General features: G+C 31.8%; 3 protein-coding genes across 4 annotated transcripts; 2 read left to right on the plus strand and 1 right to left on the minus strand.

The window, feature by feature from the left end:
• Window positions 1-4,447: 4,447 nt before the first annotated feature.
• Window positions 4,448-6,271, minus strand: LOC108479129 (probable inactive receptor kinase At2g26730). Its single transcript, XM_017781547.2, has 2 exons — window positions 5,551-6,271; window positions 4,448-5,122 (listed from the first exon to the last, which is right to left on the minus strand). The coding sequence occupies exons 1-2, from the start codon at window positions 6,116-6,118 to the stop codon at window positions 4,545-4,547; spliced, it is 1,146 nt and encodes a 381-aa protein (XP_017637036.1). The 5' UTR covers window positions 6,119-6,271; the 3' UTR covers window positions 4,448-4,544.
• Window positions 6,272-8,671: 2,400 nt separating this feature from the next.
• On the plus strand, window positions 8,672-12,485 carry LOC108486917 (uncharacterized). Its single transcript, XM_017791084.2, has 6 exons — window positions 8,672-8,785; window positions 8,938-9,067; window positions 9,151-9,320; window positions 9,873-10,158; window positions 10,901-11,070; window positions 12,167-12,485. Exons 1-6 carry the CDS (start codon window positions 8,761-8,763, stop codon window positions 12,322-12,324), a joined length of 939 nt encoding a protein of 312 aa, XP_017646573.1. The 5' UTR covers window positions 8,672-8,760; the 3' UTR covers window positions 12,325-12,485.
• A 1,098-nt stretch (window positions 12,486-13,583) lies between these two features.
• LOC108455320 (DNA repair protein UVH3) lies at window positions 13,584-23,563 on the plus strand. 2 transcript variants are annotated; one of them, XM_017753899.2, is made up of 19 exons: window positions 13,584-13,853; window positions 13,937-14,187; window positions 14,573-14,754; window positions 14,864-14,936; window positions 15,164-15,241; window positions 15,385-15,506; window positions 15,588-15,699; window positions 15,874-15,951; window positions 16,054-16,107; window positions 16,637-16,821; window positions 17,007-18,771; window positions 19,239-19,433; window positions 19,924-20,009; window positions 20,216-20,531; window positions 20,617-20,753; window positions 20,943-21,027; window positions 21,209-21,742; window positions 21,847-22,595; window positions 23,187-23,563. In XM_017753899.2, exons 1-19 carry the CDS (start codon window positions 13,766-13,768, stop codon window positions 23,200-23,202), a joined length of 5,106 nt encoding a protein of 1,701 aa, XP_017609388.1. In that variant the 5' UTR covers window positions 13,584-13,765; the 3' UTR covers window positions 23,203-23,563. The 2 variants fall into 2 exon arrangements, with proteins under 2 accessions (XP_017609388.1, XP_017609399.2); XM_017753910.2 differs by having other exon boundaries at window positions 23,233-23,563.
• Window positions 23,564-27,233: the final 3,670 nt, after the last annotated feature.

Consider the following 27,233-nt stretch of genomic DNA (forward strand, 5'->3'; position numbering starts at 1 on the left):
CTTTATGTGTCGTATCAGGCACCTCGTGTGTCGTATCGTGCACCTTGTGTGTCATTTAGGCACTTTATATGTCGTATACTGATCAGGTACTATGTAACGTTTTAGGCATAATGTACCGTACTGGTGTGTTTGGGTTGGAATCCGTGTATCCGTCAAAGTTCGGGTTTGTTAATAGGGATAAATAACTGAAAGATAAATCGAATAAATTTGATTGATCAAGCTATTGAAATGAAACGAGAAATTGAATTGAGAATTGAAAATTTATATGAAATTGAAAATATGAACCAAAGGTTCATGAAATGATTGGAGTTCGAATTGATGATATATGATGTCACTTGATGAATTGAAATGTGATTTGAGATATATGAATCGTATGTTTATAGTGAAAGCTATCAGGGATAGTAAGTTGATATGATATAAATAAAATTGATTGTTATTGAAATGAATTAAAATGGAATATGATTGATAAGTGTATAGTTGAATATAGTTTAATGATATTGAATTGTGAATAAATTAAGGAAAGCTATACCGAATAGTAAGTGAAAGAATGGAGTAAATAATAATGGATTTAGTTAAGAATTGAACAATTATGTTATTGTGTTCATTATATGATTTGTATAAAATTTATATGGTAAGTAGTTGAAATTTATCTATGAATAAATAATTGCATAATTGTAATTGTTATTATGATCTTAAGTATTTGTTGTATTATTAAATGTTTGGATTTTAGAAATACCACTGAGTATACCATACTCAGCGTACGGTTTGTTTCCGTGCGCAAGTTAAGTAAAGATAGTACGTTGAATCAGCATCCCAGGACGATCCCGAATTCATTAAGGTAAAGTATGTTGAGTATTGATAGTGGCATGTACCCAGGATGTTTAAGGAGAGTCATTTAGGTTGTAGAAGTATTGATGAAATGAGTAAATTATGGTTGGCAACGGTATATAGTATGAATTTTGAAATTTACAGTTCATATTGGACCGCGAGGGCCCATTAAAGGGATGACATCTTAAAACTAGGATGTGTGTGAATATTTATTTTAATTAATGACCGGAATTGGACTGTACTGACTGGTAAGGTAATGTCTCGTAACCCTATTCCGGTGACGGTATAGGGATAGGGGACGTTACAAATTTTGGGCGTCGCGAGGGTGCTAATACCTTCCTCGCGCGTAACCGACTCCCGAACCCTAATTTTTATCTGGCTTTTGACGTAGACCTAAACTCGGCCTTCTCTTTTTTGTTTTAAAAAGAAATCTAATAGGTGTCCGATCACACCTAGAAAAAGATCGATGGCGACTCCCCTTTTTTTCAAAATCAAACCTCGGTCTTTAAATTTTCAATCAAACACCCTAATTAGCGACCAAGCTAAAATTTTTACGTCGCTACAGTCTCTATTGCTTCAACTTCTACCGAATTATTGTCACCTATATAGATGTATCTTTCACATCATTAGGCTTTCGATAGTTCCGACAATCTTGCATAGACACACTAATGTGAGCTGTTGCACCGAAATCTATCCACCACAGTGTGTCTAGATACTGAAGTCAAATTAACCTTAAACAAACAAAATTAAGTAGTGCATCTTTCGCACCACAAGAGAAACATCAATCCTTTTGTTGTTTTTACTTGCCACATGCCCATGAATGTTTTAATGCATGTAGTGATATTACTTAAACGTATCAATTTCATCCTTTTCATTCTTGAAAAACCCTTTTTCGCTGCTGACCATGAAATTCTTAGCCGAGATAATCTTACTTGACATATTGCCCCTGAATGTTTCAATGCATGTAGTGACGTTGATAGGTATAATAGTAGTTGAATCAATTAAAACAAACTCATATAAGACCTCAAATTTTAAACCAAAATACTTTGAATAAAGGTAAATCCCATCTCAAGATATTGATCACTATATTAATATTTCATCTTTGGATAAAATATTAACTTGTAAGTGACATCTTGTTGAAGCAATCAAACATTGATAATAAGAACATGTCGAGCAATAAATCGTCCTTTGAGTTGAATTATTACTCACATGTAAAACCAAATAACTGTCACATGTTTATTACCACGGTTGTACATATAATTTTATTAAATATTAACTTTCCTTTAAGTCGATGAATAAATTTCCTAGTTTTTAGATGCTCATTGTAGCTTTTTATACTTTATTGGCTTCTTCGATCTAGTGAGCTTAAAGAGAAAATAATGTAGGTGAGGGGTGATTAATGAGGTTGAGTTTTGCAATGGGGGGAGGAGAGGATTGATATGTATGCAGGGTAAAATCGTAAGTATTGAAAATGAGTTCAAAAGGTTTTTGAAAAAGCCTTCAACTTGCACTCGTTTCAACTTTGTTGTTCGAACTTCTGTTGGAACAAATGTGGGAAATAACAATTTCTTATAAGGTAAAACAAGAGGCAAAGTAAGGAGATAAATAACACAAAATATATATTTATTAACGCGGTTCAGATCAATAATCCTATGTCTACGGAGATTTGCTTAGAGAATGATTTTTACTCAACAATTTATCTGGTTCAATTATAGCTTAACCCAATCTAATCCCACACAATGAATAATTGCAGCTCCAAAGTCAAACTTAATTTGTTATAAATTACAACAAAACAATTGACAAAGACACTCCGAAAATTGATAAATAGAGATGTCACACTGCTACATATTTATGAGCATTTTCAAGTGATCATCCCGCTATCTTTTAGTAAGCTTTAAACTCTCATATAAAAGCTGAAATTATGTCATGAATTATCTTGAATAATTATCTTATAAAAGGCTTCATATAAAAGTCTCCTAACAACTTTAACAACTTTAAAACTCTTTCAAGAGGTAACGATTGAGTCCTATATTTTAAACTCTTTTTCAAAAGTTGTTTAATGGATAAGCTTAGTCTCCTACATTGTAGGAAATTATCCTCATTTATTAGTTTAAAAAAGATATGATCAAGGTCGATGTAACAATCAAACATGCCAACCAAAAAACTTTGATAGCACCACAACTGTTGTTGTATCTTCTATTTGAATACTTGAACATGAAGTAAAAAAAGAATCAAAGTTTTCATCAGTTTTCATAAATTAATCATATATGGCTTCAAATTAAATTATTTATATTTGTGCTAGTGTTCATATTTAGAAGTTTTAATTATTAATAAAAAATAAAGAAAAAATCGATTAAACTTGTATATTAATCAAGTCAAATATTCCCTACTTGATTTCATGATATCATACCCAAATTAATATTCCTATCGAACTAAATAAATAAATATATTTTTATATTATTCATGTACTGTTTTATGATCTACATTTGGATTCGTAATTATCTTTTTAATAATATCGTTTATAAAGTTTAAACTTGAGTCCTCCTTTAAAAGTACAACATGTCTTATTATTGCAATCAACTATTTATTGATAATTAAACGAATATTTTATAAGTATAAATATACCGTTTAAACATTCACTTCTAGAATTATTGGATATTATCATTCACCTTTTGAATAAAACCATTGAAGGGTAGGTTCTAACTGTTCGACTTCCTGAAACTGATATATATTTTATGAGAATCATTCATTGTATGTCTTCATTTTGTGGAAGGATATGTCTCAAGTTTCCATAATTCTTTGATTGACTAGCACAGCACTTGTAACATAAGTGCTCAAACTCATGATTCTATGTCACTTGTGGTGATGGGCACTTCCTCTATTGCCAATTGGATGTACTTCACATCTTAATACCTAAGTTTTTGTTACCATAAAAGAAAAACAAAAATTTATCATGAATCATGTCATGTAAGATTTGCATTAAGAAATGTGAGTCTACTTTTTAACTAATTTAACTAGTTTCAACATTAAAGAATGTGAGAAACTGGTTTTGGATTAAAACAATGTATTATGTAACTCATTTAACAAGTTTTAAGTCTTTAGCACAATTTTCTAATTTTTGACGTCGTTCGATCAAACATTTACAGTTTTCTCATTTCTATATTTTAACCATAACTATTGATTTAAAAAGAATCCTAAATTATCTCACTCTAATAAAATCTCACCTTAGAGATTACCGAGTTCTTGATATGTTGAAATGCTTTCATTCACCCAAATAAAATTATAATCTCTAGTTTATATACAAGGGTGAAAATCAAACTAATTAACTACTTTAAAGCTAACTAACCACATGTGCTAACTACCTATATTTACGATCAATAATTTCTAAATGATATTTATCCTATTCACAAGCTTGAAGTCTATGTCCGACACATATTTAGTTGATGTTTTTATAATCTTAGCAGCCAGGAGATTCTATAGTTTAGTTATCTGAATTCGTCATTGCAATACAATGTAGCATTATATATATATGTGCATTATATATATATGTATATATATTATATGGAAGTAAAAGCAGGAGTTGCTGGTCAATTATTCAGGTCAAAGTACAAATATTCTCAGCAAAATCTAACATTACTCAAAGCTGGACTAACTGTAACTGAAAGATTTCGAAGAAAACATGGGGAACTGGCAAATTTCCTTCATAATCTGTTTTCTTATGGTTCATAGACTAGTGATTTATCATCTTCTTCCTTTATGGTGTTAATCATGGAGACAACTTGGCTAATGCTTGGCCTAGACTCAGGAGCCTGATTAACACATTTGATAGCCACTTGCAGCAAATTCAGCATCCTCTCTTCACTCGCACCGTCTGAAATTATCGACTTATCGAAAACTTCGACGGTCCATTCTTCGCGAACCACCGAATGAACCCATGAAGTTAAATCAATACCATCATTTTGGACCAGCTTTCCAGTTAGTAGCTCAAGCAGAATCACACCAAAGCCATATATGTCTACTTTGAAACCATTGGTTGAAGTGCCCTTGGTTTGTTGTTGCATTAAATTTAGGCCATTAAGGCTTGAAGAGGGATCTTGAGGATCCATGGCCATAAGTCCATATTCACTTATGCAAGGTTCCATGTTATTTTTCAGCAAGATGTTTGTGGATTTTAAGTTACCGTGAGGGATGCCATCAACGTACAGTTCCCGGTGCATGTATGCCAATGCCTCTGCAATTTTGGCTGCAATTTTGAGTCTGCTGGCCCATTCGAATTTTCGTCCCGGTTGCTTTCCTGGAATACATATGCAGCTAGTTGCTAAAAATGTTTATGTTTAGATAATTGTAGGAATTTTCTGTTAAGTAAAATAAAAATACGATTTGAGGCGTGATTCACTTTCCTTTAAGTTTTATTTTGCTTCTAGGATACAACAAATCATAAAAATTATTATTATAACACCTCGTTAAGCCCAATAAATAAATCGACCTACTTAATAAAATTTGATATATATATTTTTATATTGTGTTTCTGTTTGTGGGATTACTAGCCTTGCAAACTACTAACATTGTTAACATTGCTGACATGATGTTGTACTTGAGTGTAGCTTATGTGACTATTGGACTCTACCAGCATACATACATGCATGAATGAGGCAATCATGTTATGGCCTGCATACATACATGTATTGTCACATTTTTTAACGAAAAAATGAGTATAATTACCATGGAGAAGAGTGAAGAGACTTCCATTAGGCTGATATTCATAAACCAGAAGCTTCTCATGTATGGAACAATAGAAGGCGAGAGCCGGCAGGACGTTCAAATGCTTCGCTTGATCTAGCCTCTGCATCCTATGTTTAAACTCATCGGTCGAAATCATCCATCCTTTAATCCTTTTAACAGCCAAAACCATCCCGTTTTCGAAGATAACTCGATATAGGGTACCATGTTTGCCTCTCCCAAGCAACTCAGCTGGTGCACTAAGCAAGTCCTCAAACTTCAAATCACTTATTATAGGACTGGTTAGAACCACTAATGAAGACGGGACGAATCCACTTTCGGTTGAATTGATCGAATAATCGGATTTACTTACGTCGGTCTTAAAATCCGTCGACGTAAAACTAGGCTTGGTATCAACAATATCATCAACTGATGCTACCTTACATGGACTTGGTGCTTCAACTCTTTCTCTTTTCTTCTTTTTCAGCCTGCAAAGAATTAAACCAATAATGACCAATCCCAAAGCAATATAACCTGAGAACATAAAAATACTCTTTGAGATTGGTTTCATGTTTATTTTTATGGATGGAACTTTGATTCAAACAAGCTTGTAATTCAAGTTAGAGTTTAATGAGAGTGGATTTCATGGTTTTGATTGTGGAAGATGGAGGAAATCTCGAGGTAATTATTATAAAATAATTGGTAATGATTCATTGACTGAATATACAACAAGAATTTGTAATTTTATGGATTGGATTAATGTTATAGAGCTGGAAATTTAAGCCATTTGGCCTTCAAATTTTACTTAAGCCGGCAACAGTAGGGAAGATTGAACTTTTAATGTTGTCTTTTTCTAATGGAGAATATTCATCATCATAAAGAAGGTTTTCTGTGTGTTTTAAACTTTCTTTCCTTTTTTTTTTTTGAAATTAAAAATAATTTCGACATCATATGTCCACATTTAATTCTTATTTATTGTGGATGGAATAAGATGTAAACTTTTTTTACTATATTATTTACATTTTTATTTTAGTTAATGATAAAATGTCAATTACAAGCTGTTAATGATAAAATGATAAGGTATATTTTCAAGGGAGACGATATTGTTGAGAATGGCTGTCACGAATTCGAATATAAAAAAATGGACGATTACAAGTCAATGTCGTTTTTTTTTTTTTTCTATTATAATTTTTTGTTTATTTGATTAAATATATATCATATTCTATAGTATACTTATGATTTGGACAAAAAAACAAATAAGGCTTCAATTAAATGTAAGGTACAAATATTGAAAACTATTGTGGCTTGAGTTCAAATATTATATATTATGTGTATGTTTTTTTATATATAAAATATAAAATAATACAATTTACTTTATAAAATAAAAGTATTTTTGTTATACTAAATTGAATTAGTGCCCGATTAATTTTTATTAAAATAGTTTTTATATTCAATATTTATTTAAATTTAGATTATTTGTTTAATATTAGTTTTTGTTTACTAAACTCTTTGCTTCAGTCTATATTCAAGTAATTAAAGGAATTGAAGCCGTGACCTACAGACCTTATCGGTTTAATTTTATATTTGATTTTTTTTAATATTTCTTCTTTATTTTGATGAAGATTTAAGTTTATAAAACTTAGGCATGACAAAGGATGAAAATGAACTGAAAATGACCTTTTTTTTTGTTGTTGTAATTTCCTAGAATTGGAATCAAATAAGTACTATAGAGGTTTTTAAATTTGGATTGTTAGTCCAATAAAATTTGTTGATTTAATTAATTTGTATAGTTCAATTAAATAAATTATTAAAAATTAATACTTCAACTAAATCCTAATTTGACTGATGAGTTTAGTCGAATTCAAACAACATGACATTCTCTCAAAAAAAAAAGAAAAAGATTGCATCTAATGCTTTTAATTTTATGTGAGGCTAAAAAAATCATATCAGTCTCATTTTTTTTTTTTACGGTCACATGCTGGCCTTTGTGGAAAAAAAAATATATTGTATTATTAAAGTTGATTATGTAGATAATGAAGGATTCATTTATCGTTGCATGAGATATAAAGATGATATTATATATGCCAATTAATTGAATCAGGGGCAAGGGTCCACAAGGAGTTGGAGAAGATGGACACAACTTTCATGGTACCCACCACCGGCGGGAAAATGGAAAATTAATGTGGATGGTGGCTAGAATTTGGAATATGGAATATGTATGGCTGGTGGTGTGAACTGAGATGCAGATGATTTGTGGTGTTTGGAATTTACGAGGAATATAGGGTTGTGTAGCGCATATGAGGTAGAACTTTGAGGTATACTTGATGGTCTTGAACAGGCTTGGAAGCTTGGTTGTCGAGATGTGTTGTTAGAATCAAATTATTTGGAAGCATTACACCATATTAAAGGGAATGTGATAATTAATCAACCGAAATCTCACGTCGTAAATGCGATTTGAGATTTGTTGAGGTGTGATTGGAATTCTAGTTTAACTCATGTGTATAGTGAATGCAATAGGTTAGCTGAGTGTTTAGCAAAAATTGCAGAAGAAATAGACATCGGCTTTCACTTGTGGTCCTAACCCCCTTACTGGTTTATCCGCTCCTAAATTAATTATTACGTAATAGTTTAAAATACTCACTTTAAAAAAAAAACCATCACCAATATATAAAATAATTATTGATGTTTTCAATGTTTATTTTAGAGAATTTTTCATTAAAAATAAAGTGTTTTAATTTTTTTAATAATTGAATTTAAGAGGTGAGATTGCTAGAGATTAAACCAAGCTCTTATATCAAATAATAAATAATTTTATCCCTAAATCAAAAAGTTATTGGTATAATTTTACTGTTCTTAACTTATATGTAATTGTAAAGTTTTCACAGTTGGATTTGTGTTCTTTGTTTTATATATAAGTAGCATAAAATTCTTTTGCCTTATGCTTAAGATAAGATTCTAATGGTTGAAATAAAGAAGTTGCTTTTATTCTTTTTTGAATGCAAAGAAGTAAAGCAAAATGGGTTAGATGTTCATAGGCATTTCCTTAGGTCATTTGTGTTTATAGGACAAGAATATCCTCTCAAAAGAGGTCTTTTTATGAAGTTTTGCAAGTTAAGAATCCAATGGAATACCTAAGGCTCTTATATAAAAAGAAACAATATTTCATGCATAATTTAAAACTTAAATATCTTTAGTGCGATAAAATTCTTTTTCATGGAAGAGTTTCTGGGAAAATCTGGTATGTTTTGATTTTTTTTCTCTAAAATAACTTTACGATTCATTGAATGATCGATTAAATAAATACATTTTAATCAAAAAAATTTCCTTTTGTTTCGGTGTTATTTTATACTTGTTAATATCATGACTAAAATTATCGATGATGTTTTGTAGAAATAAGAAGAGCTACAAGAGAAGTTCCACCAGCTCACTATATATTCAGTATAGAGTCATTCTCCTTATTGGTTGCTACAGGGGTGGAGAAGTATGAATCCCATGCATTTGATGTTCAGGATTATAAATGGTAGCTTTTCTGTTTTACGTAAGAATTTCTTATATATAAATCTAGGTTAGATGGGCAAAAATAATTCATCATTTTTTCTACAGGAGGTTGTCACTCTACCCCAATGGAAACAAGAAAAGCAATGGCGAAGGCTTCATCTCTCTTTACTTGCAAATTGAAGACACCCAAAATTTTCCTCGTACTTGGGAAGTAAATGTTAACTTTAGGTTCTTCATTCTTGATCAAATTCGTGACAAATACTTAACCATTGAAGGTGTATCTCTTTTATATGCACATGCATACAAATAAATTTAACATGTTTATAGCTCGAATTGATGTTGGTTTATGAATTATTTTTAATATATTTTGAGTATTAATAAGGGTAGGGAGATGAGCGAAGGTGTTATGTGGATTCACTAAGAGAAAGTAGAGAGCTGTTAACAGAGAGGAGGGATTAGAGAGAAAGTAGAGTTCCTATCCTGTTTCGGTGGAGTGCAATTGTTATATCACCCCTGTGGACACTCTCGCCAGCAAAACATTTCCACCACGTGACATACGTACCTTCACCAATCGGACTTTCCCACATGGCACCTCAAGCCCTCGTATAAAAACCTTTCCACTCCACCTAAAGAGTACAGGAAACTCTCTCCATCTCTCTTTGTGATGGTTTTGTACCCTATCTGAGTGAATCGGCTCAAAATTTTTACTTTTCTCCCTACCCTTATTGATACCATGTATCAACAATTTTATAGGTTAGGCGAATATACAAATGGGATTTGGCTCATGAATATTTCTAATACAACATTTGTTGCTTTAATATTGGCAGAAAGTGATGGGGTGGTTAAACGATTTTATCAAATGAAAACTGAATGGGGCATTGCTCAATTGCTGTCTTTGGATCATTTCAATAAAGCTTCAAATGGATACCTGGTTGGTGATTGTTGCACGTTTGGGGTTGAAGTATTTGTGATCGAACAAACAGGGAAATTGGAACGTCTTTCAATGATGAAGCCGCCACCCAACAATACCATAACTTTCCAACTCCAAAATTATTCGAAGTCATTGGCTGATTCCTATACCTCTGGTGTTCAAACTATTGGAGACTCAAAATGGTAACCCTATACTTCCCTATTCAAGCTCGGCTTGATCGAATTTCAATTTTAAAATTCAAATTTTAAGATAAAGCTTGAATAGATTAGATTAAGTTTGATTATCTGAAAGTAATAAAAAAATAGTCATTATTTTCAGGCTTGACAAGAAGTTCGGTTATTATGTTTGAATTACGTTTTTCAATATTAATTATGAAAAAAATTAATATAAATTTTGACTTATGAACTTTAATAATTAAGTCTATTTTGATATCTACTTTTATTATTATTCAATTTAGTGTCTAAACTTGACAAGTAATGTTCACTGTGGTTTTTGAACTTGATAAATGTACCAGTTTGATGATGTAACATTCTAATATTGTCTCACATCATCAACTCTTGATGAAATCTAAGTTCATGGGCCAAAATGGATTTAATTACCAAGTTTAGGTACCAACGTGAACTAATATATATATATATATATATATATATATATCAAAGTGGACTTAATTGTCAAATTAAGAGACTAAAAAATATATTATATATTTTTTTAAAAGACCTCAATCATGCTTGCAATTTATTTGAATCAAGCATTAGTTCGATTTGTAAAATAACTTGATAATGACTAAATCAAATTTAAGTAGTTTGCAAGCACAAATATCTCATTTACACCAATACAAATCGATATTAGGAATCAAATCGTGATTCTATTTAGATATAATCTCTTATTGGTGTGTTTTTTTCTTTTTGGTTTCTAAAAATACAGGGAATTGATCGTTTACCCTAGAGGAATCGGAATAGCGAAGTACTATGCACTTTCTGTGTTCTTGAGTTTGGTTGAGGCTCATAACCTTCCACCTAAAGGAAAAGTGTACGCACAATACAAGTTTAGGGTCAAAGACCGTCTCAATTACACTAACACAAAGGAAATTATAGGTAATTTTACCCTTTTTTTTTTACACCCATAATTTTGAATATAATACTGAAAATAATTCAAATAAAACATAGAAAGTAACATAATTATAACAATTGAAATAAATATAATTTTCATAAAAAAAGTAAAAATGCTTTTCTAGTCTCTTTCTCAATTTCAAAAATGAGCAAATTGGTCGCTTTTAAAAAAAATCAAAGTTATTTAATCTGTGTCAATTTCGAAGGTGAGCAACTAAGGACAATTAATCACTTTAATTTCGAAGGTGAGCAACTAAGGACAATTAATCACTACTTTTAATGTTTTCCATCAATTGTATAAAATTTTGATTGGTGTAATACTAAATTTAGCCCTCAAAGTTTACATATTCTATCAATTTGGTCCTAATTTAACAAATTTATCCCGCAACATTTGTTTAAAAGTGTAAATGTTGAGGCTGAATTTGTTGAATTATTTAGAATTAAGGGCAAAATGAAAAAATATGTAAACATTGAAGGCTAAATTTGTTACTCTATATGTACAAAAAAAAAACATATACAATTAAGGAAGACATTAATTTCATAATTAATTATCCTTAGTTGCTCACTTTTAAAACTGCCAATGGTTAAATTGCTTTGAATTTTTTAGAGGGATCAATTTGCTTGATTTTAAAATTGAGAGGGATAGGGAGGTATTTTTACCAATAATTTATTGATATTAGATTAGGACACACTCCACAGTATTATTTTATTAAAACATGAAAAGATAAAAACACTCTCATATTAATATTTGTTGCTTTGTATATAAATAGATATTTTTAAAAATGTTGAATGCACTTAAACTCATGTTTTCCTACATTAAGGACAATGCTCATGCCAATCGAGTTAAGAATCAATCGACGTATCATACCAATTTTTGTGTCAATAAAATGCAAAATGATTTAAAATTAAAAAAAAAAATATTTCAACCTTACAACAAAGGCTTTTTATAGGTAAAATTATAGAATAAAATTTATTTAACTTAAAAGAAAAATACAAAGGTTTCTTTAAACAAATATTAACAATTTAAATACTTCTCTAATAGATAAAATTACATTTTTTAACTTTCCCCCACTTTTTATAGATTCGGCTTGGTTTACTGCATCAGCTAGTAGATATGGTGATCGGTACTTCATTCCACTGTGGGACTTACAAGACAGATCGAAAGGCTACCTTGTCAATGATACTTTGAGAGTTGAAGCTGATATTATTGTAGTTTCTAATGTCAAACTTTTCTTATGATTTCAGTGTTTCTGATATATGGGTATTGTTACAACAAGTGTAGAACTAAAGGTGTGAGGTTGAGTTGCTGTTGTTAAAAATACATTATTATTACTGGGGACAGAATTACATATGATCTATCAGAAGAAATCTATAATGAAAGCCCACAAAAAAGAAAGAAACCCTTTACTTTTAGACTCAAAAAAAGATCTCGTACACTCACTGATGCAACTCTTAAACCACCAACAAATGAACGACACTTGACACTTTCTAAGTCACTAACATGCGTGACATCAAGTTGCCACTAAATAGCAAGCATCCATGCAATATCTAATAAGTCACCTGTTTAACTTGAGCGTTGGAGTGTGCTTGGAGATAAAGCCTTGTATAAACACTAACTATGATCTCCTTGCATACCCAAAAAGTCTACAGAGTTTTAAGTCTCCCTGGGCAACATGCCCAAGAAACCTTGGAACCATGAGCATGAGGCCCCCGTATCCATAGAGGAGATCGAAGAGTCTGAAACGTCTATAATTCCAACTCAAAACCTATAAAAACTCAAATTCAACTCCTTCTAAAACTAATGATCAAAATAAGGAAAATACTGAACAGAACGATAAATACTTACCTGAGAACACAAGTTCTTGGATCTTCCTCAAGCTCTTCACCCATGCACTTGATGGAGCATCTCTAACTTGACATGTGGCCTCCCATAAATGCAAATCATATAACACTCTCAGTCATTTAACTAGTACAACATTTTTTTTTGGACACTCAATATTTCACACGTGTTTTAATTAGAGATGTTAATGGGTTGAGTCCGATCGAATTAGGTTTGGTTTATATAAATTGTCTAGATCAGTTTTTTAAATTTAGGTCTGACTCAATCTGAAAATGACTTTTTCTTATCGAACTCAATTCAGTTTAAGAAAAGTAATCATCCATATTTGACTTTTTAATTAATTTTATTTTAAAATATAATAACTAAATTTACTAAAAATACTAAAATAAAGTTTTCTAATACATTAAAAAGTATTTATATTAAAAAACACTACCATAAATATAATAAATATTTTATTATATTAAAAACACAAATAAATATAATAAATATTTTATGGTATTAAATATAATTTTTAAAATTTTATATTTTACATTGGGTTATTTAGTTGGGTAATTTTTTTAAGTTTTTAGTAATGGGATGAATAATAATATATAATTAATTATATTAAAATAATTAAACCCTTAAAAATTTAAGCTAATAACACTACTTGTCTACTTATAACAAATTTTTTTAATGAAAAAAGAAAAAAAAGTGAAAATGAAAAAGTACCAGAAAACTTAACCGGCGTCGTTTATTCATCGTTCTGCCAATTGGCGGCAATGGTAACCAACTTCATATAAAAATTATACAAGTCGACGATAAAAAAACAAAAGATTTTGAATTCTTACTGAGCAAGCCAAAATGGGAGTTCACGGTCTATGGGAACTGCTAGCTCCCGTCGGCCGCCGCGTGTCCGTCGAAACCCTAGCCGGAAAGAAACTCGCCATCGGTGAACTCTGAATCCCTAACACTTGCAAATTTTAAATTGTTTTAACAAATTATTTACTTTGTGTGTGTGTTTTGTTTTTGAAGATGCAAGTATTTGGATGGTTCAATTCATGAAAGCGATGCGAGATGAGAAGGGAGAAATGATTCGAAACGCGCATTTGTTAGGGTTTTTTAGGAGAATTTGCAAGCTTTTATATCTAAAAACTAAACCTGTTTTCGTCTTCGACGGTGCCACACCTATTCTCAAGCGCCGCACCGTCATTGCTCGACGTCGACAGAGAGAAAACGCTCAGGCTAAGATCCGTAAAACGGCTGAAAAATTGCTCCTAAATCAAGTACTATTCTTTTTCCATTTTATTATTATTATCAACTTTGTAATTTGAAATGCTGCTTTTTTAGGCTAAATTTGGTCATTTACTATTGTTTTTTCCTATTGACAGAATAAAAGTAAAGTAGTAGTATTTAGTTAAAAAAGAATAACTGAATTCAAATGTTGTCCTTAAAAATATAGCATCTTTTAAGTTTAAGATTGAAAAAAACAAAAAAACACTTCCAGCAATTGAATTGAATGAAAATTGCTAATTCTTTTATATTCTCTATTTGTTTCCTTGTTAAAATATAATTTCTAATGTGTGGTGGAGAAAATGAGTGTTCCTTTTTGTATTTGGATTAAACTTTATTCATTTTTGGGTTATTGTTCTATGTTTTATTGATTAACAGCTAAAGCAAATGAGACTGAAAGAGTTGGCTAAGGATCTTGACAACCAGAGGAAAATGCAGAAGAATAATAATAAGGATAAGGGTAAGATGGTTTCTTCAGATAACCAATCTGACACTAACTTTGTGGGGTGTAATGCCAACGTGGAATTGACAAAAGAAGGTGATGTAAAGCTGAAAGAAAAGTAAGCTGCCGGTTGAATAGATACCTTTTGTTTTAAGGATATTTTTCCATATTGTTGTTAAATGTGGTTTCTTTTTCTCATTTTTTTTATTTCTTTATTTCGTTTAAAGATTGGAAGTGCCTAGTATTGCAAAGGATGGGGGTCAGAATGAAGATGAAGATGAAGATGAAGTGATAATACTGGTTAGAGCTTACTCTTTATATACTTATATTTACTATCTTTATGGAAGTATTGTTTTTCATGTTTCTCTGCTGGATTGAACCACTTTAATGGAAGTATTACTCAAGTTCTTGTTGGAGAAGTACTTTATTTTTGGGATGTCAAATAAAGTGTGTTTTAACTGCTCATTGCTTTTGATATTTTCAACTTATGTAGTTTATGGTGGTTATTGTACTTGATGCATTTGCAGCCAGATATTGATGAAAATATTGATCCTGATGTTTTAGCTGCATTGCCACAATCAATGCAACGACAGCTTCTTAAGCAGGTAGGGAACTGTATTTAGGCTGGTTGAGATATTTTGTTGTGTCTGTCTTCCAGGTTTTGTTTTCTCCTTATTATTTTCATTATTTTAAATTTTTTAGTATTATGCTTGATATCGATTACATTCTGTATTTGATTAAATTGCAGACTGATGCTAAGGGTAAGAAGATTTTATTAAATGACCTGAATCAATCTAACAAGGAGAGGAGTAGCACGGAACACGATGCTATGAAATCAACTAGTTACAGTCAGGAAAAGCTGGATGAAATGTAAGCAGCATTTTTAGTTGAATTTAGACGAACTATTTTTCTTGACTAGTTTGTTCTGATTGTTTTAATGAGTCAATTTAGGTTGGCAGCGTCTCTTGCAACCAAGGAAGATAGCAATTTAGCTAATGCATCAACATCAGTTGCAGCCATCCCTTCTGAGGAGGATGGTGATGAAGATGAAGAGATGATACTTGTAAGTTTTTCCTTTGGAAAAGGATGAAAACAGTATTATTGTGGAATATTTTGTTGCCTTATTTGTTAAATCAAGACTTTCTGTGTGGTTACCTGATCTTATTAATTTAGTCCTTTCATGGCGGCTTATTTTTATATATTTCTTTATTGATCTTTTAATTTCATTTAATATTAGCCAGCAATGCATGGGAATGTTGATCCAGCTGTTTTAGCTGCTTTGCCTCCATCTCTGCAACTTGATCTTCTTGGTCAGGTGAAAATATCTATATAATATGGTTATATGTTGTTGTCATTTCTGGATTTCTGGCTTCTTCACAATATATTTTGATGATTGTTGCAATGTTCTTTTTTGTAGATGCGGGAAAGATTGATGGCTGAAAATAGACAAAAGTATCAAAAAGTTAAAAAGGTACATTCTTTGATGATTTAATATCCAATGGGAATGCATACCATATTGAATGACCCAAGCTACAGGATTCTGCTGAAGGTGTACTTGATGGACTGTCATTTACTGAATAACCTCGACTAGATTCATGTTTATTAGTTTATATTTAAGAAGCTGGCCCCATCTCTTTCCAGACATTGAGTACTGAGCTGTTTCTGTATGATGGAAGCAACAAGTTAATTTTATATCACTAATACAATGAAGCCTTAGAGAGGATTTGTTTCATTGCTAATGATTACATTAGGTTCAACCTAACACAGGAAAATTTTGGTATGCCTACATATTTATATTTCATCAAGTTTAGCCAGAATTGGGAAATATTTCTGAAAGTTAGTTTGATGCAGGACAGTAGCTTGGATATCATTTGATTTTAATTTCTTAATAATGTGTATGAGAACCACTTTACTGATGAAATTTTTACCATAGTCACTCTGATTAGGTAGCTTTTTTTGAGCCTTATGGGTCTTACTTCTTTTATTCTTTTCTGCTCTAGGCACCTGAAAAGTTCTCCGAGCTGCAAATACAGTCTTATCTTAAAACTGTTGCTTTCCGTCGAGAGATAGATGAAGTTCAGAGAGCTGCTGCTGGGCAAGGGGTTGCTGGTGTACAGACTTCCAGGATAGCTTCTGAAGCCAACAGAGAATTTATTTTTTCATCATCATTTACTGGAGACAAACAGTAAGTGGTAATTTTGTTGTTTTCCACGTGACCAAGAACTTATTATTGAAAACCAGAATTTAATGCTCTATTTGTAACTTCTTCAAACAAGGACTGGCTCTTTTCTTTCTTTCATTAATTTTTAAATTTTTGGCATTTTACAAGAATTTTAACAATGTCGGGTAGTACGTTCTTAAATTTGCCAGGGCATTTACGTCTGCTAGAAAAGAGAGAGATGAAGATAAGCAACAAGAGAGACATTCAGATCATCCCTCAGGTTTTCTGGGTAGTGTTAAATCAAGCTGTAAGTCCAATGTGGCAGCAGAATCAGTCCCTGATGAATCTACTAGTGCTCCTCATGAAGATGTTGGGACATATCTTGATGAGACAGGCCGTGTACGTGTCAGTAGAGTGCGAGGTATGGGAATTCGTATGACTCGTGATTTACAAAGGAACTTAGATTTGATGAAAGAGATTGAGAAGGAAAGAACAAATTTGAATAAGGGTGTGAATGTGCAGTCTGTTCCAGATAAGAGCAAAATTGACGCTTCAAAGAGTGTATCTAATGGAAATCAGTTTGTAGAAACTTCACGTGATGATAATGGTGAATCTGTAAATGTGAATGAGAGCAACCGGAAGTCTGCATTTGAAACCGAATCTTGTATGGAAATAACTTTTGAGGATGATGGAAAGACGGAGTATTTTGATGATGATGATGATATTTTTGCATGCTTAGCAGCAGGTGATCCTGTAACACTACCTTCTCCTAAGGAAAAATCTTTGAGAAAGCAGGCTTCGGGTTCTGATTCAGATTTTGAGTGGGAGGAGGGAGTGGTTGAAGGAAAATGGGATGATGTTACTCCTGGTATGAATGCTGAACATAATCTTTTGAATAAGGAAAGCAATATTAATGATGATAGTGAAGTGGAATGGGAGGAAGAGCCTTCTGATGCTCCCAAGAGTTCCTCTGGACCTGTTGAATCAGGTAGAATGCTCTCTAAAGGTTACTGGGAAGAGGAGTCTGATCTACAGGAGGCAATAAGGAGAAGTCTAACAGATGTAGGTGTTGAAAAATCTAATTCTTTTCCTTCTGATGTTATTGAATCAAAAAACTTAGGAGAAAACTTGGATGAAGATTTTGAATCTCTGCATGAGAAAGGTGATACAGGTGCAAGTAGTTTTCCGGGGGATGCTGTTAATTGGCAGAATAAGTCTTGTGAAAATTTAGATAGACCCCAGAAGCCATGTACTGGGAATGAACCAATTATATCAGAAACCTTTAATTCTCCTGAGAGGCCATCACCTGTACATAATTCTGATAAAAACATGACAATATTGAGTAAATTTTCTGAAAGATCTGATGGTTCTCATTCTGAGCAATCTAGGCACAATGAAACTGCAGAATTTGTTGCAACACTGGAAAAGGAGGTCGATTTTCCTACAGGGAAACACTTGGATGTTTCTGAGGAGGTTGATGGGTTGTCTACCATCTCTGACAGTTGGTTTAAGGTTAATTCTCATAGTTTTGATGCAGCACATGATAAGAAAACTGTTTCTGAAAATGAACCATCTAACCTGGTCAATGTCAATACAAGTAGTGTTGAAGCTGAAATTCTGGATCAAGATAAGAAAATTGATTTTGAAGCTAAACCATCGCAGCAATCAGTTGACACAGTTGACTTATCCATTCCCACGGTGCAGTCATCTGCGAATAAAGTAATATTTGATCTTCACATTGAGCAAGAACTGTCAGGGGATATAACTTATGAAAATTGTGTCAACAAAGCAGAGCAGCATACAGACATGTCTACCATTAAGGGCAATGATAATGAAGAAATTCAGTTCTCAAAGGCTAGCTTGGATGAGGAGCTGCTAATTCTAGATCAGGAATGTATCAATATGGTAGATGAGCAGAGGAAGCTAGAACGTAATGCAGAATCTGTCAGTAGTGAAATGTTCGCAGAGTGTCAGGTGTTTGTTCTGAATTTCTGTTTACATTTTAGAACATCCATTTTCGTGATCAACGGATCTCTTGCATTGGCTTGTTATTTATCTTTATGGATTCTGGAGTCATTACTAACATGTTGTGGAAGCCAAATATTTGGTAAGATAGCATTTGAAGTCTATAATACTGTGGAAAGGGTCTTAGGCAAAAAAGTTAATGATTATGTATTTCTGAACATTTAGTTTGCACATAAAAATCCATGAGACACGCTACTTGAATGTTGGAATTAATGTGTGCTGCCTCTCATGTTTGCTTAGTTTTCTTCTTATAATGTACTTTCTAGCGTGCTAGCTGCTTAACAAAAGGGATATAACATGGTAGAGAACAGACATGAAAACTGTATCTAACTTGATGTGGTTCATGTTAAGAGATTTAGGTTTATTTGAATGTTAGTTGCTCTCTGCCTAATATTTGGTGACATAATGCTCTGCAGGAACTGCTGCAAATGTTTGGCTTACCCTACATTATTGCACCGATGGAGGCAGAAGCTCAATGTGCTTATATGGAGCTAACAAACCTTGTTGATGGTGTTGTCACTGATGATTCTGATGTATTCTTGTTTGGGGCACGAAGTGTTTACAAGAATATATTTGATGATAGGAAATATGTGGAGACTTACTTTATGCAGGTCAGGATTCGACAAAGCTATTGAGCAGTTCTTATTTTCTTCTTGTACCTCAATTACTTTTCATTTTAAGTAACTCTTTCATAGAGTAAGATTAATTTTATACACCTTATTTGGGGGGTGCTTCATAACAGTGAAAAGGTTCTATTCAGTTGGGTGGATTTGGACTTTTCGAAGGTTTTGATAGTTTTCCTAGGATCTTTCTAATGCAAAAATTTCATGTGTCATTTCCTATTCCTTTTTCCTTGGCCTTCTGGCTTCTTTATCACATATACAATCTGGGCATCTTTTGCCTTATTGTGATGATGTTTCTTTTTCTTATTTTTATTTTCTTTTCCTGGAAAGATCATTCACTGTTGACCTTATTTGCATTATTAGGGTCTGAGTTCAGTGCTTGTGTGTTTATTAGGTTTCTCTTCTTCTCCCCCCTCCCTTTTCCTCTTTTTTTTTTTGGGTTTAACTTGTTTCTCTTGTGCTCTCTCTCTTGGTCCAGGACATTGAGAAGGAACTTGGTTTGACAAGGGAAAAGTTAATGCGAATGGCATTGCTTCTGGGGAGTGACTACACTGAAGGGGTTAGGTGAATAATGGAGGCATTTTGACTCTACTGAATTCATGAATTAAAAGAAATACAATTTTACCTTTTCATTCCCAACACTTTTCCTAGATCTGCTTCTTTTGGAATTGTTTATGTTTTTATTTGTTGCGTTTATTGTCAGTATTTAGTCCTTACTTTGATGATCTTCTGCATTGATAGTCCTCTCACTGATGTACATTAAATTGCAGTGGAATTGGTATTGTTAATGCTATTGAGGTAGTGAATGCATTCCCAGAAGAAGATGGACTTCATAAATTCCAGGAGTGGATTGAGTCCCCAGATCCTACTATCTTGGGGAAGCTCAATGTGCAAGAAGGATCTAGTGCATGGAAAAGAGGGCCAAAATCCACAGAAAAAGATGTAAATAGTACAAAAACCAGCACGGGAGGATCTGAAAGCAACAATGGAGCGTCTTCACTTGACCAGAACAGTTTTCAAGCTGACAAGAACATGCAGTCTACAGATTGTATCAATGATATAAAGCAGATTTTCATGGATAAGCATGTGAATACCTTGTTTCGTCATTATTATCACAAAATTATCATTCTTCTTTCTGTCTTTTATGAATTTATTATTCTATAATTAATAGAGAAATGTGAGCAAAAACTGGCACATACCCTCATCATTCCCAAGTGAAGCAGTTATTTCTGCATATTCTTTGCCACAAGTAGATAAGTCAACTGAACCATTCACATGGGGAAGGCCAGATCTTTTTGTTCTTCGCAAGTGAGTTACCTTACAATTTGATATTATCTTTTAAAAATATGCCCTTAAAGTATGTTTGAAGCGCTGCTTTTTAGCAAACATTTTAAGAACAATTCTAATATAAACACCTTTTTGGTTCTTACTGGAGTCTGCTATGTGGATATGAAAATATGTGGTAATTGTTTTCTGATTTGCTTCGATTGCATGCAGACTGTGCTGGGAGAAGTTTGGATGGGGTAGTCAGAAATCGGATGAGTTGCTACTGCCTGTTTTAAGAGAGTACGAAAAACGAGAGGTTAGATTATTTCTCTCTCATATGTACATGATGTCAACATGATTCACTCAAAAGCATTTGCAGCTGCACCGTGTAAAGAGTCACAAATAGTTCTTGTGACTGTTCATGTTTTTTTTTTTTTTTATTCAAGGACTTCTCGTAGATGAAATTCCTGATACAATTTTTTACTTGTTTAATGAAGACTCAATTGCGAATGGAAGCCTTTTACACTTTCAATGAAAGATTTGCTAAAATACGTAGCAAGAGAATTAAGAAAGCTGTTAAAGGAATCACTGGAAACCAATCCTCGGAGTTGATAGATGATGGCATGCAACAAGCTTCTAAAAGTAGGAACAAAAGAAGAGTTAGCCCAGTCCAAAGTGGAGATGATAAATCAGGGGAACCTTCAAACAAGAAAGAGGACATTGCTTCTCAATGTCAGAGTAAATCCACGGACAAATCAGTGCCTAAGACATCAAGGAAACGACAGAACTCTGGAAAGGATGTTTCATTTGAGATGAGAACTCCAGAACCACAACTGCGGACATTGCGCAGGCGAAAAACCAACAAACAATCAGCTGGGAATGGAAGAGGTAGAGGTGGTGGTGAAGGAAGAAGGCGTAAAGGAAGTTCTGGTTTTCAGCAGTTTGAAACCAGCTCTTCTGGTGGTGATAGCGGCAATGATAACCAGGAAGTTGATGGGGAGAAGTTAGATCAGCCACGGGAAGTGCGAAGGGTAAGCTATTTTCATTTTCTTGGTTTAATTGCTCCTGAAAAGAACTCCAATTGAATTCATTTTTGGGATATAATGATTTGCTTCAACACTCTTCATTTCTTCAGTCCATGCGTACTCGAAACCCTGTGAATTACACTGTGAATGACCTAGAAGACGAGGGTGGCTTGAGCCATAAAGAATCCTCTGGTGAAGATGCAATGGAGAAAGAAGCTGTTGAAGATGTAAAGGAAAAGATTCAGTGTGAAGCTAGAGAGCCTTCTCTTGACAATATCGATGGAGACTATCTTGAAACAGGAGGCGGATTTTGTATGGACGAGAGAGGAACTGATCTACCCGATGCTAACCAAGATTTTGATCTTGAAACTGAACCAACTAATGATTACCTGAAAATGGGAGGTGGATTTTGCATGGAAGGAGACATTGATCAATCTGATACAAGCCAAGACATCAATCCCTTTTCTGAAACCGGATCAGCCAATGATTACCTGAAAATGGGAGGTGGATTTTGCATGGAAGAAAGTGAGACAATTGATAACCCAGATGCCGGTAACTACCAAGATCCTGTACAAGCAACTGAGTCTTCAAACTGCTTTGCTTTTACAGACAAAGCTGACGATAATATTGATTCAGCTGAACCATCTGTCAATGCTGAAGGATCACTACTGGATAAACTTCAAAATGGAGGGAAGACACCTAATGAAGCAAATGATGCTCTGAATCTAAGCCATCAGAATGCTGCAAATAAAGATGATTCTAAGGAAAGTGCATCACTTCGGGAGACAAGTGATGTCAGAACAACATTCATCAGTGTTCTAAGCGCAATGCCTAGCTTGAAGAGAAAGCGCAGGAGGAGGTAAACTGCAGTCTACTTTCTAGCTTTTCTTTAGAGCCTGGGAATTAATCATGCTAAACTGACAGTAGGATTTGTTATTGAAGCTTGCATATGTAGCCATCCATTGTAGACTTTGATTTACGAAATCGCAACAATATCCATCCATATAAGCTAACAGGATTAATGCTAGTGGGATCGAAGTTAGTTAGATTCAAAGTTGGAAATTTGAATGTAGCTGCCCGCAAAGTTGAGGCTGTGTTGAAAACAACTTCTGAAAAATGATTTTTAAAAAATAGATAAATTCACTTTATGAAAAAAAGAAGAAGAAAATAAAACACTTCCAAGGTCTTGGGAATATATATATATATATTGCTTATAGAATTCAATCAAATATGAGAAAAGAAACTATATATTAAGGAGTTATATATATTTTGTTCATGCCTCATATATAAAGGGAATTATGATAATATATTATTCAACATAATAGAATTGTTTGAATTGAATTTATCGTGGATTCAAGATATAATTTTGAATTCCTTGTTCTTTTTCTTTAACCAAAAAAAATCTAAAAAGTTTTAAAGAGTTGAAGAAATTTAATCTCTTTTTTAATAGGAATCTAATAAGATAAATGAAAAGTTATGGGACCTGAAGCTTACAGGATTAAAGCCAGCAGGATTGAGTCAAGCTGGATTCGATGTTAGCGAGATGGGATGCACAATTTAGTAGCAGGACTTGAAATTAGCAGGTTTGATATTAGTGAAAACCAAAGCTATTTAGTACTGTTCATGGGTTGAATTATCTGTTCACGCTTGGAAGTTCATCTTAAAAATGAAAAGGTTTGGACAAAATATGATGCTTGAAAAATAGATTTGAGTAAAAATTAAGATCTATTTTTTGTATGAGTCAGAATACTGGGCAATATATTTTTGACTTGAGCCTGATTCGGCTTGACTCGAATATCTATTATATTATAGAGAATATTATATTAATTATATATGTTAAATAATAATTATATATATTTATATTTATATTAAATCACTAATCTAACATTCAAGACCGAGAAAAAAATTTACTCAACTAAATAACTTAACTCAAAATATAAAATTTTAAAATTCTTTTAACTTATTCATGTTGGATTGAAAACCAAAACTTTTAATTGAATCCACGGAATGTTTAACCTAATTTTTAAAATTTTAAAATAGTTATCTAATTAATCATATTTTTGGTCTATTTATATTAAATATTTTTAAGTGTTGGATTGAACAATGAGGTAATAATTAAAAATTAGGATGATAACAAATCTAGCTCTTAAATTTTATGTATTGTGTTAATTTAGTTATTTCTTTTTTAAATTAACCTTCAATAATATAGATTTATCTCAATTTAATTTTAATATTTTAAAATAAAGAAATATAAAATACATAAATATTTTAAAAGAACTATAATATAATTAAATATATATAAAAATAAAATGAAGATATTAAATACTATTAATCGAATATGATAGAAATATTGATGAGTTTGATATTTCAGGTGCAACTATATTATGAATTTATTGAGATATTAATTATATAAAACATTTTGTTGATATTTTTACGATTCCTAATACATTTCATGGTACTGTGATTGATTGGACCGATTATTAATGATGCGTGTCGCTTTATCATTATTACTGTCCAGCTTTGTCTCTTCGTTGGGCTGATTCAGGCAAACATGTGCCTGAGGGCATTTTTAACGTTCCACCATTTCTTTGTTTAGTACTATGAATTGATAGATGCTGACTCGTATCCACATCTTACAGTTCTGATTTGTGCAATAGGGTCTACAATTACATAAATATCCAACATGCATCCAACCCAATTCTCGCTTGCCACCTCATCTCATTCGGAGTGATGGAATAATAAATATACGTAATAGTATGTGAATCAGTTTTTAATAATTAAAATGAATAAAATTTTTATCAGAAGGATTAATTTAATTTTTAATTTAATGTATAAGGATCGCATCTCTAAAGGCAGATATAGAGGGAGTTGACAGGGATGTCTCCTTAAATTTTGAAAATATTCATTTTAGTCTTTCAAATTTTTAAAATTTTTATTTTAATACTATAATTAATGTCTAAAAAATGACAATTTGTGTTTTGTCCCTTAGAAATTTTTTAACTTCATTTCTTTTATATAATTTATAAATTTTTATATTAAAGTTGGTAACATTTTAGTTTAGTTTGATAAACTAATACAAAGTAGTATATAAAATTAATTTGGTTATAAAATATTTGGTAACATTTTTAGTTTAAATTGGTAACTTAATATAAAGTATTACCTAAATATTAATTTGGTAAGAAAATAATGTTAACTAATTGCAGTATCTAAATGAAAAGAAATATTTAAATATTAATTTGATAAAAATAAACTTAAATGATTATAATATCTAATACAAATTAAACATTTAATCTATTTTATATTTTTAATATGTTAATTTAGATTATCAAAATTAGCTTGAATTTAAAAACACATTTTTCAGAGTAAGCCCAGTCCATATGAGCCAGATCTACTTTAAAAATGTCTACTTTATAATAATTTTTGTTTCGCCCTTACAATTCTCTTAGAGGGTGAGGGTCAATTTCCCATTACTATTACGATTGAGCAGTTATTTTTGACAAACTTGGTTTGAAAAGAAGTGAATTTTGTTGTGAAAAAGTATGATTTGTTAATTTAAGGTGTTTGGAGTTAGTGTTGAAATTTGAGATAGAAAGTTAAAATGCCCATTTCAAAAATGAGTTTGAAAAAAAAAATCTAGATAATATTTAAATAATTTAATATAATTATATATAAAATATACTTTTTAAATAATTTTTATAACTAATAAATTATTTTTAAATTTAATTATACATGAAATATTTTTAACTTTTAAATATAATAAATAATATTTCAGTAATTTAATATAATGATATTTATAATTAACATTTAAATTATTTAATATAATGATAAAAATAAAAATTAATCCAAAATTTTAAATGCATTTTAAATAGTTGCATTAAGGTGGAAAAACACTTTTTCACTGCACTTTTAACTTGTTGAGGCAAGTTGCGGAGCAGTATTCTAAGTGGCACTCAATAGAAGGCCCAACTTTGGAAATCAATTTGTTGCATTGTGAAGATTAGATTGGATCAGATTGAACAATTACAACCCTTGGATTATGGAGAATTGTTCGGGATTAAATTAGAATTTACCTTGAAGACTAATAACATACTTTATTAGTATATTACTTTTGTTATTTTGTAGTTGCTGATTTTAAGGGGTTTCATTTCAACTGATCTTTAGTATGTTAGCATGTCTCAAAACCTTTATATATTATGAGACTTGTATAGGTATTGGATGAGAGCATTTTACTTGTTTGTTAGAGAACTTATTGTGTGAGTGCAATTGAAGTGTAAACCAATCGTGTTTACAATCTAAATTCTCAGGGAGAGAATTTAGATGTGAATGTTCTAATCTTTAGGTTTAAAAGGCGAGGTCTCTATACTGGGGAGTGATAGAGTGTTAGTTACATGTTGTATTATGGATTAAAGATAGTTGAAATACTTACTAAGTTAAGCTCCGTAGACATAGGAAAACTGAACTTCGTAAACAAACCCTTGTGTTTTTTTGTTATTTTGTTTACACCCATCAAATTTGGCATTGTTTTGGGGGGTTGAAAAGCAATTTTCCAACCTAAATGCAATGCCAAGCGAACCTTAAAAGTACTATGGAGGCCTTTGTACTAGGAGGCAGATTGTATATTTTTCCTATTAAAAACTAAACAAATTAGCCTTTAGACGTTAGAAAAAAAAGTGCATATATGTTGTTAAGTGATGATTTGCCTTTTTAATTTTTTTAATATAAGTGACATGAAATTAAAAGATAAGTAGGATTAGATAAAAGTACCATGTAAGCCCCTATATTAAGAGTTAGTTGCATTTTGTTCCCCTTTATTTAAAAAATGGATAAACTAGCCCTTGTACATTAGACCTTTCTACCTTAAATGTTGATGTGGCTGACGGAAGAATCATACACTAATAAGTAACATGCCACTTATACCTCATGTTAATATGACAATATTTTAAATAACTTTTAAAGAATATTTTTATAATTATTTAAAAATCATATCTAGAATGAATATAAACAAATGATTATCCCAATGAAGTAGTTTAACATCACGAGGCTAACAAAGCTGAGAAAAAATATGCACATTCCTCGATTTATTGGATGAAAAAGCATTTCAAGGTGGCATTGATTGCAGTCACTGGTGTTTGCTTGGTGTGCCTTATACATGGATTCACCTATTATATGCAAACGTTGTCTTGGATGCCTCCAGCAATATTTCTCATTCTTCAAACATGGATATGATTTATTTATTTTCCTTTTCTCCTTTTAGTAGATAAGCGGGTAAGCTTCTCATCTTGTATTTTTTATGTATGAGTAATAAAAAATCTGATATGCTTATTCTATGTTTTAAGTAAAACGTTTCAAATTTTATGTGAAAAAAATACTATTTGTTAAATATGACTCATATTTTCAGTCAAATTTGAAAAAAAATCTTTCAGTTAAACTCTGTTTACTTGTTTCAATCAAACACTGATTAGTTTAGATTATTTTATTATTATTTGACCTATGAATT

Source organism: Gossypium arboreum, chromosome 7, assembly GCF_025698485.1.
Source record: "Gossypium arboreum isolate Shixiya-1 chromosome 7, ASM2569848v2, whole genome shotgun sequence".
NCBI classification, from domain to species: domain Eukaryota; kingdom Viridiplantae; phylum Streptophyta; class Magnoliopsida; order Malvales; family Malvaceae; genus Gossypium; species Gossypium arboreum.

Bases quoted from the DNA above. Each gene is read 5' to 3' on its own strand.
- LOC108479129 (XM_017781547.2), bottom strand. From the start codon at position 6,118: ATGAAACCAATCTCAAAGAGTATTTTTATGTTCTCAGGTTATATTGCT. The intron at 5,123-5,550 runs GTAATTATACTC...TATGTATTCCAG, and splicing joins TCTCTTCACTCTTCTCCATG to GAAAGCAACCGGGACGAAAA.
- LOC108455320 (XM_017753910.2), top strand. From the start codon at position 13,766: ATGGGAGTTCACGGTCTATGGGAACTGCTAGCTCCCGTCGGCCGCCGC. The intron at 14,755-14,863 runs GTAAGCTGCCGG...TTTCGTTTAAAG, and splicing joins GATGTAAAGCTGAAAGAAAA to ATTGGAAGTGCCTAGTATTG. The intron at 15,700-15,873 runs GTAAGTTTTTCC...ATTTAATATTAG, and splicing joins AAGATGAAGAGATGATACTT to CCAGCAATGCATGGGAATGT.
- LOC108486917 (XM_017791084.2), top strand. From the start codon at position 8,761: ATGGAAGAGTTTCTGGGAAAATCTG. The intron at 8,786-8,937 runs GTATGTTTTGAT...GATGTTTTGTAG, and splicing joins AGAGTTTCTGGGAAAATCTG to AAATAAGAAGAGCTACAAGA. The intron at 9,321-9,872 runs GTGTATCTCTTT...TAATATTGGCAG, and splicing joins CAAATACTTAACCATTGAAG to AAAGTGATGGGGTGGTTAAA.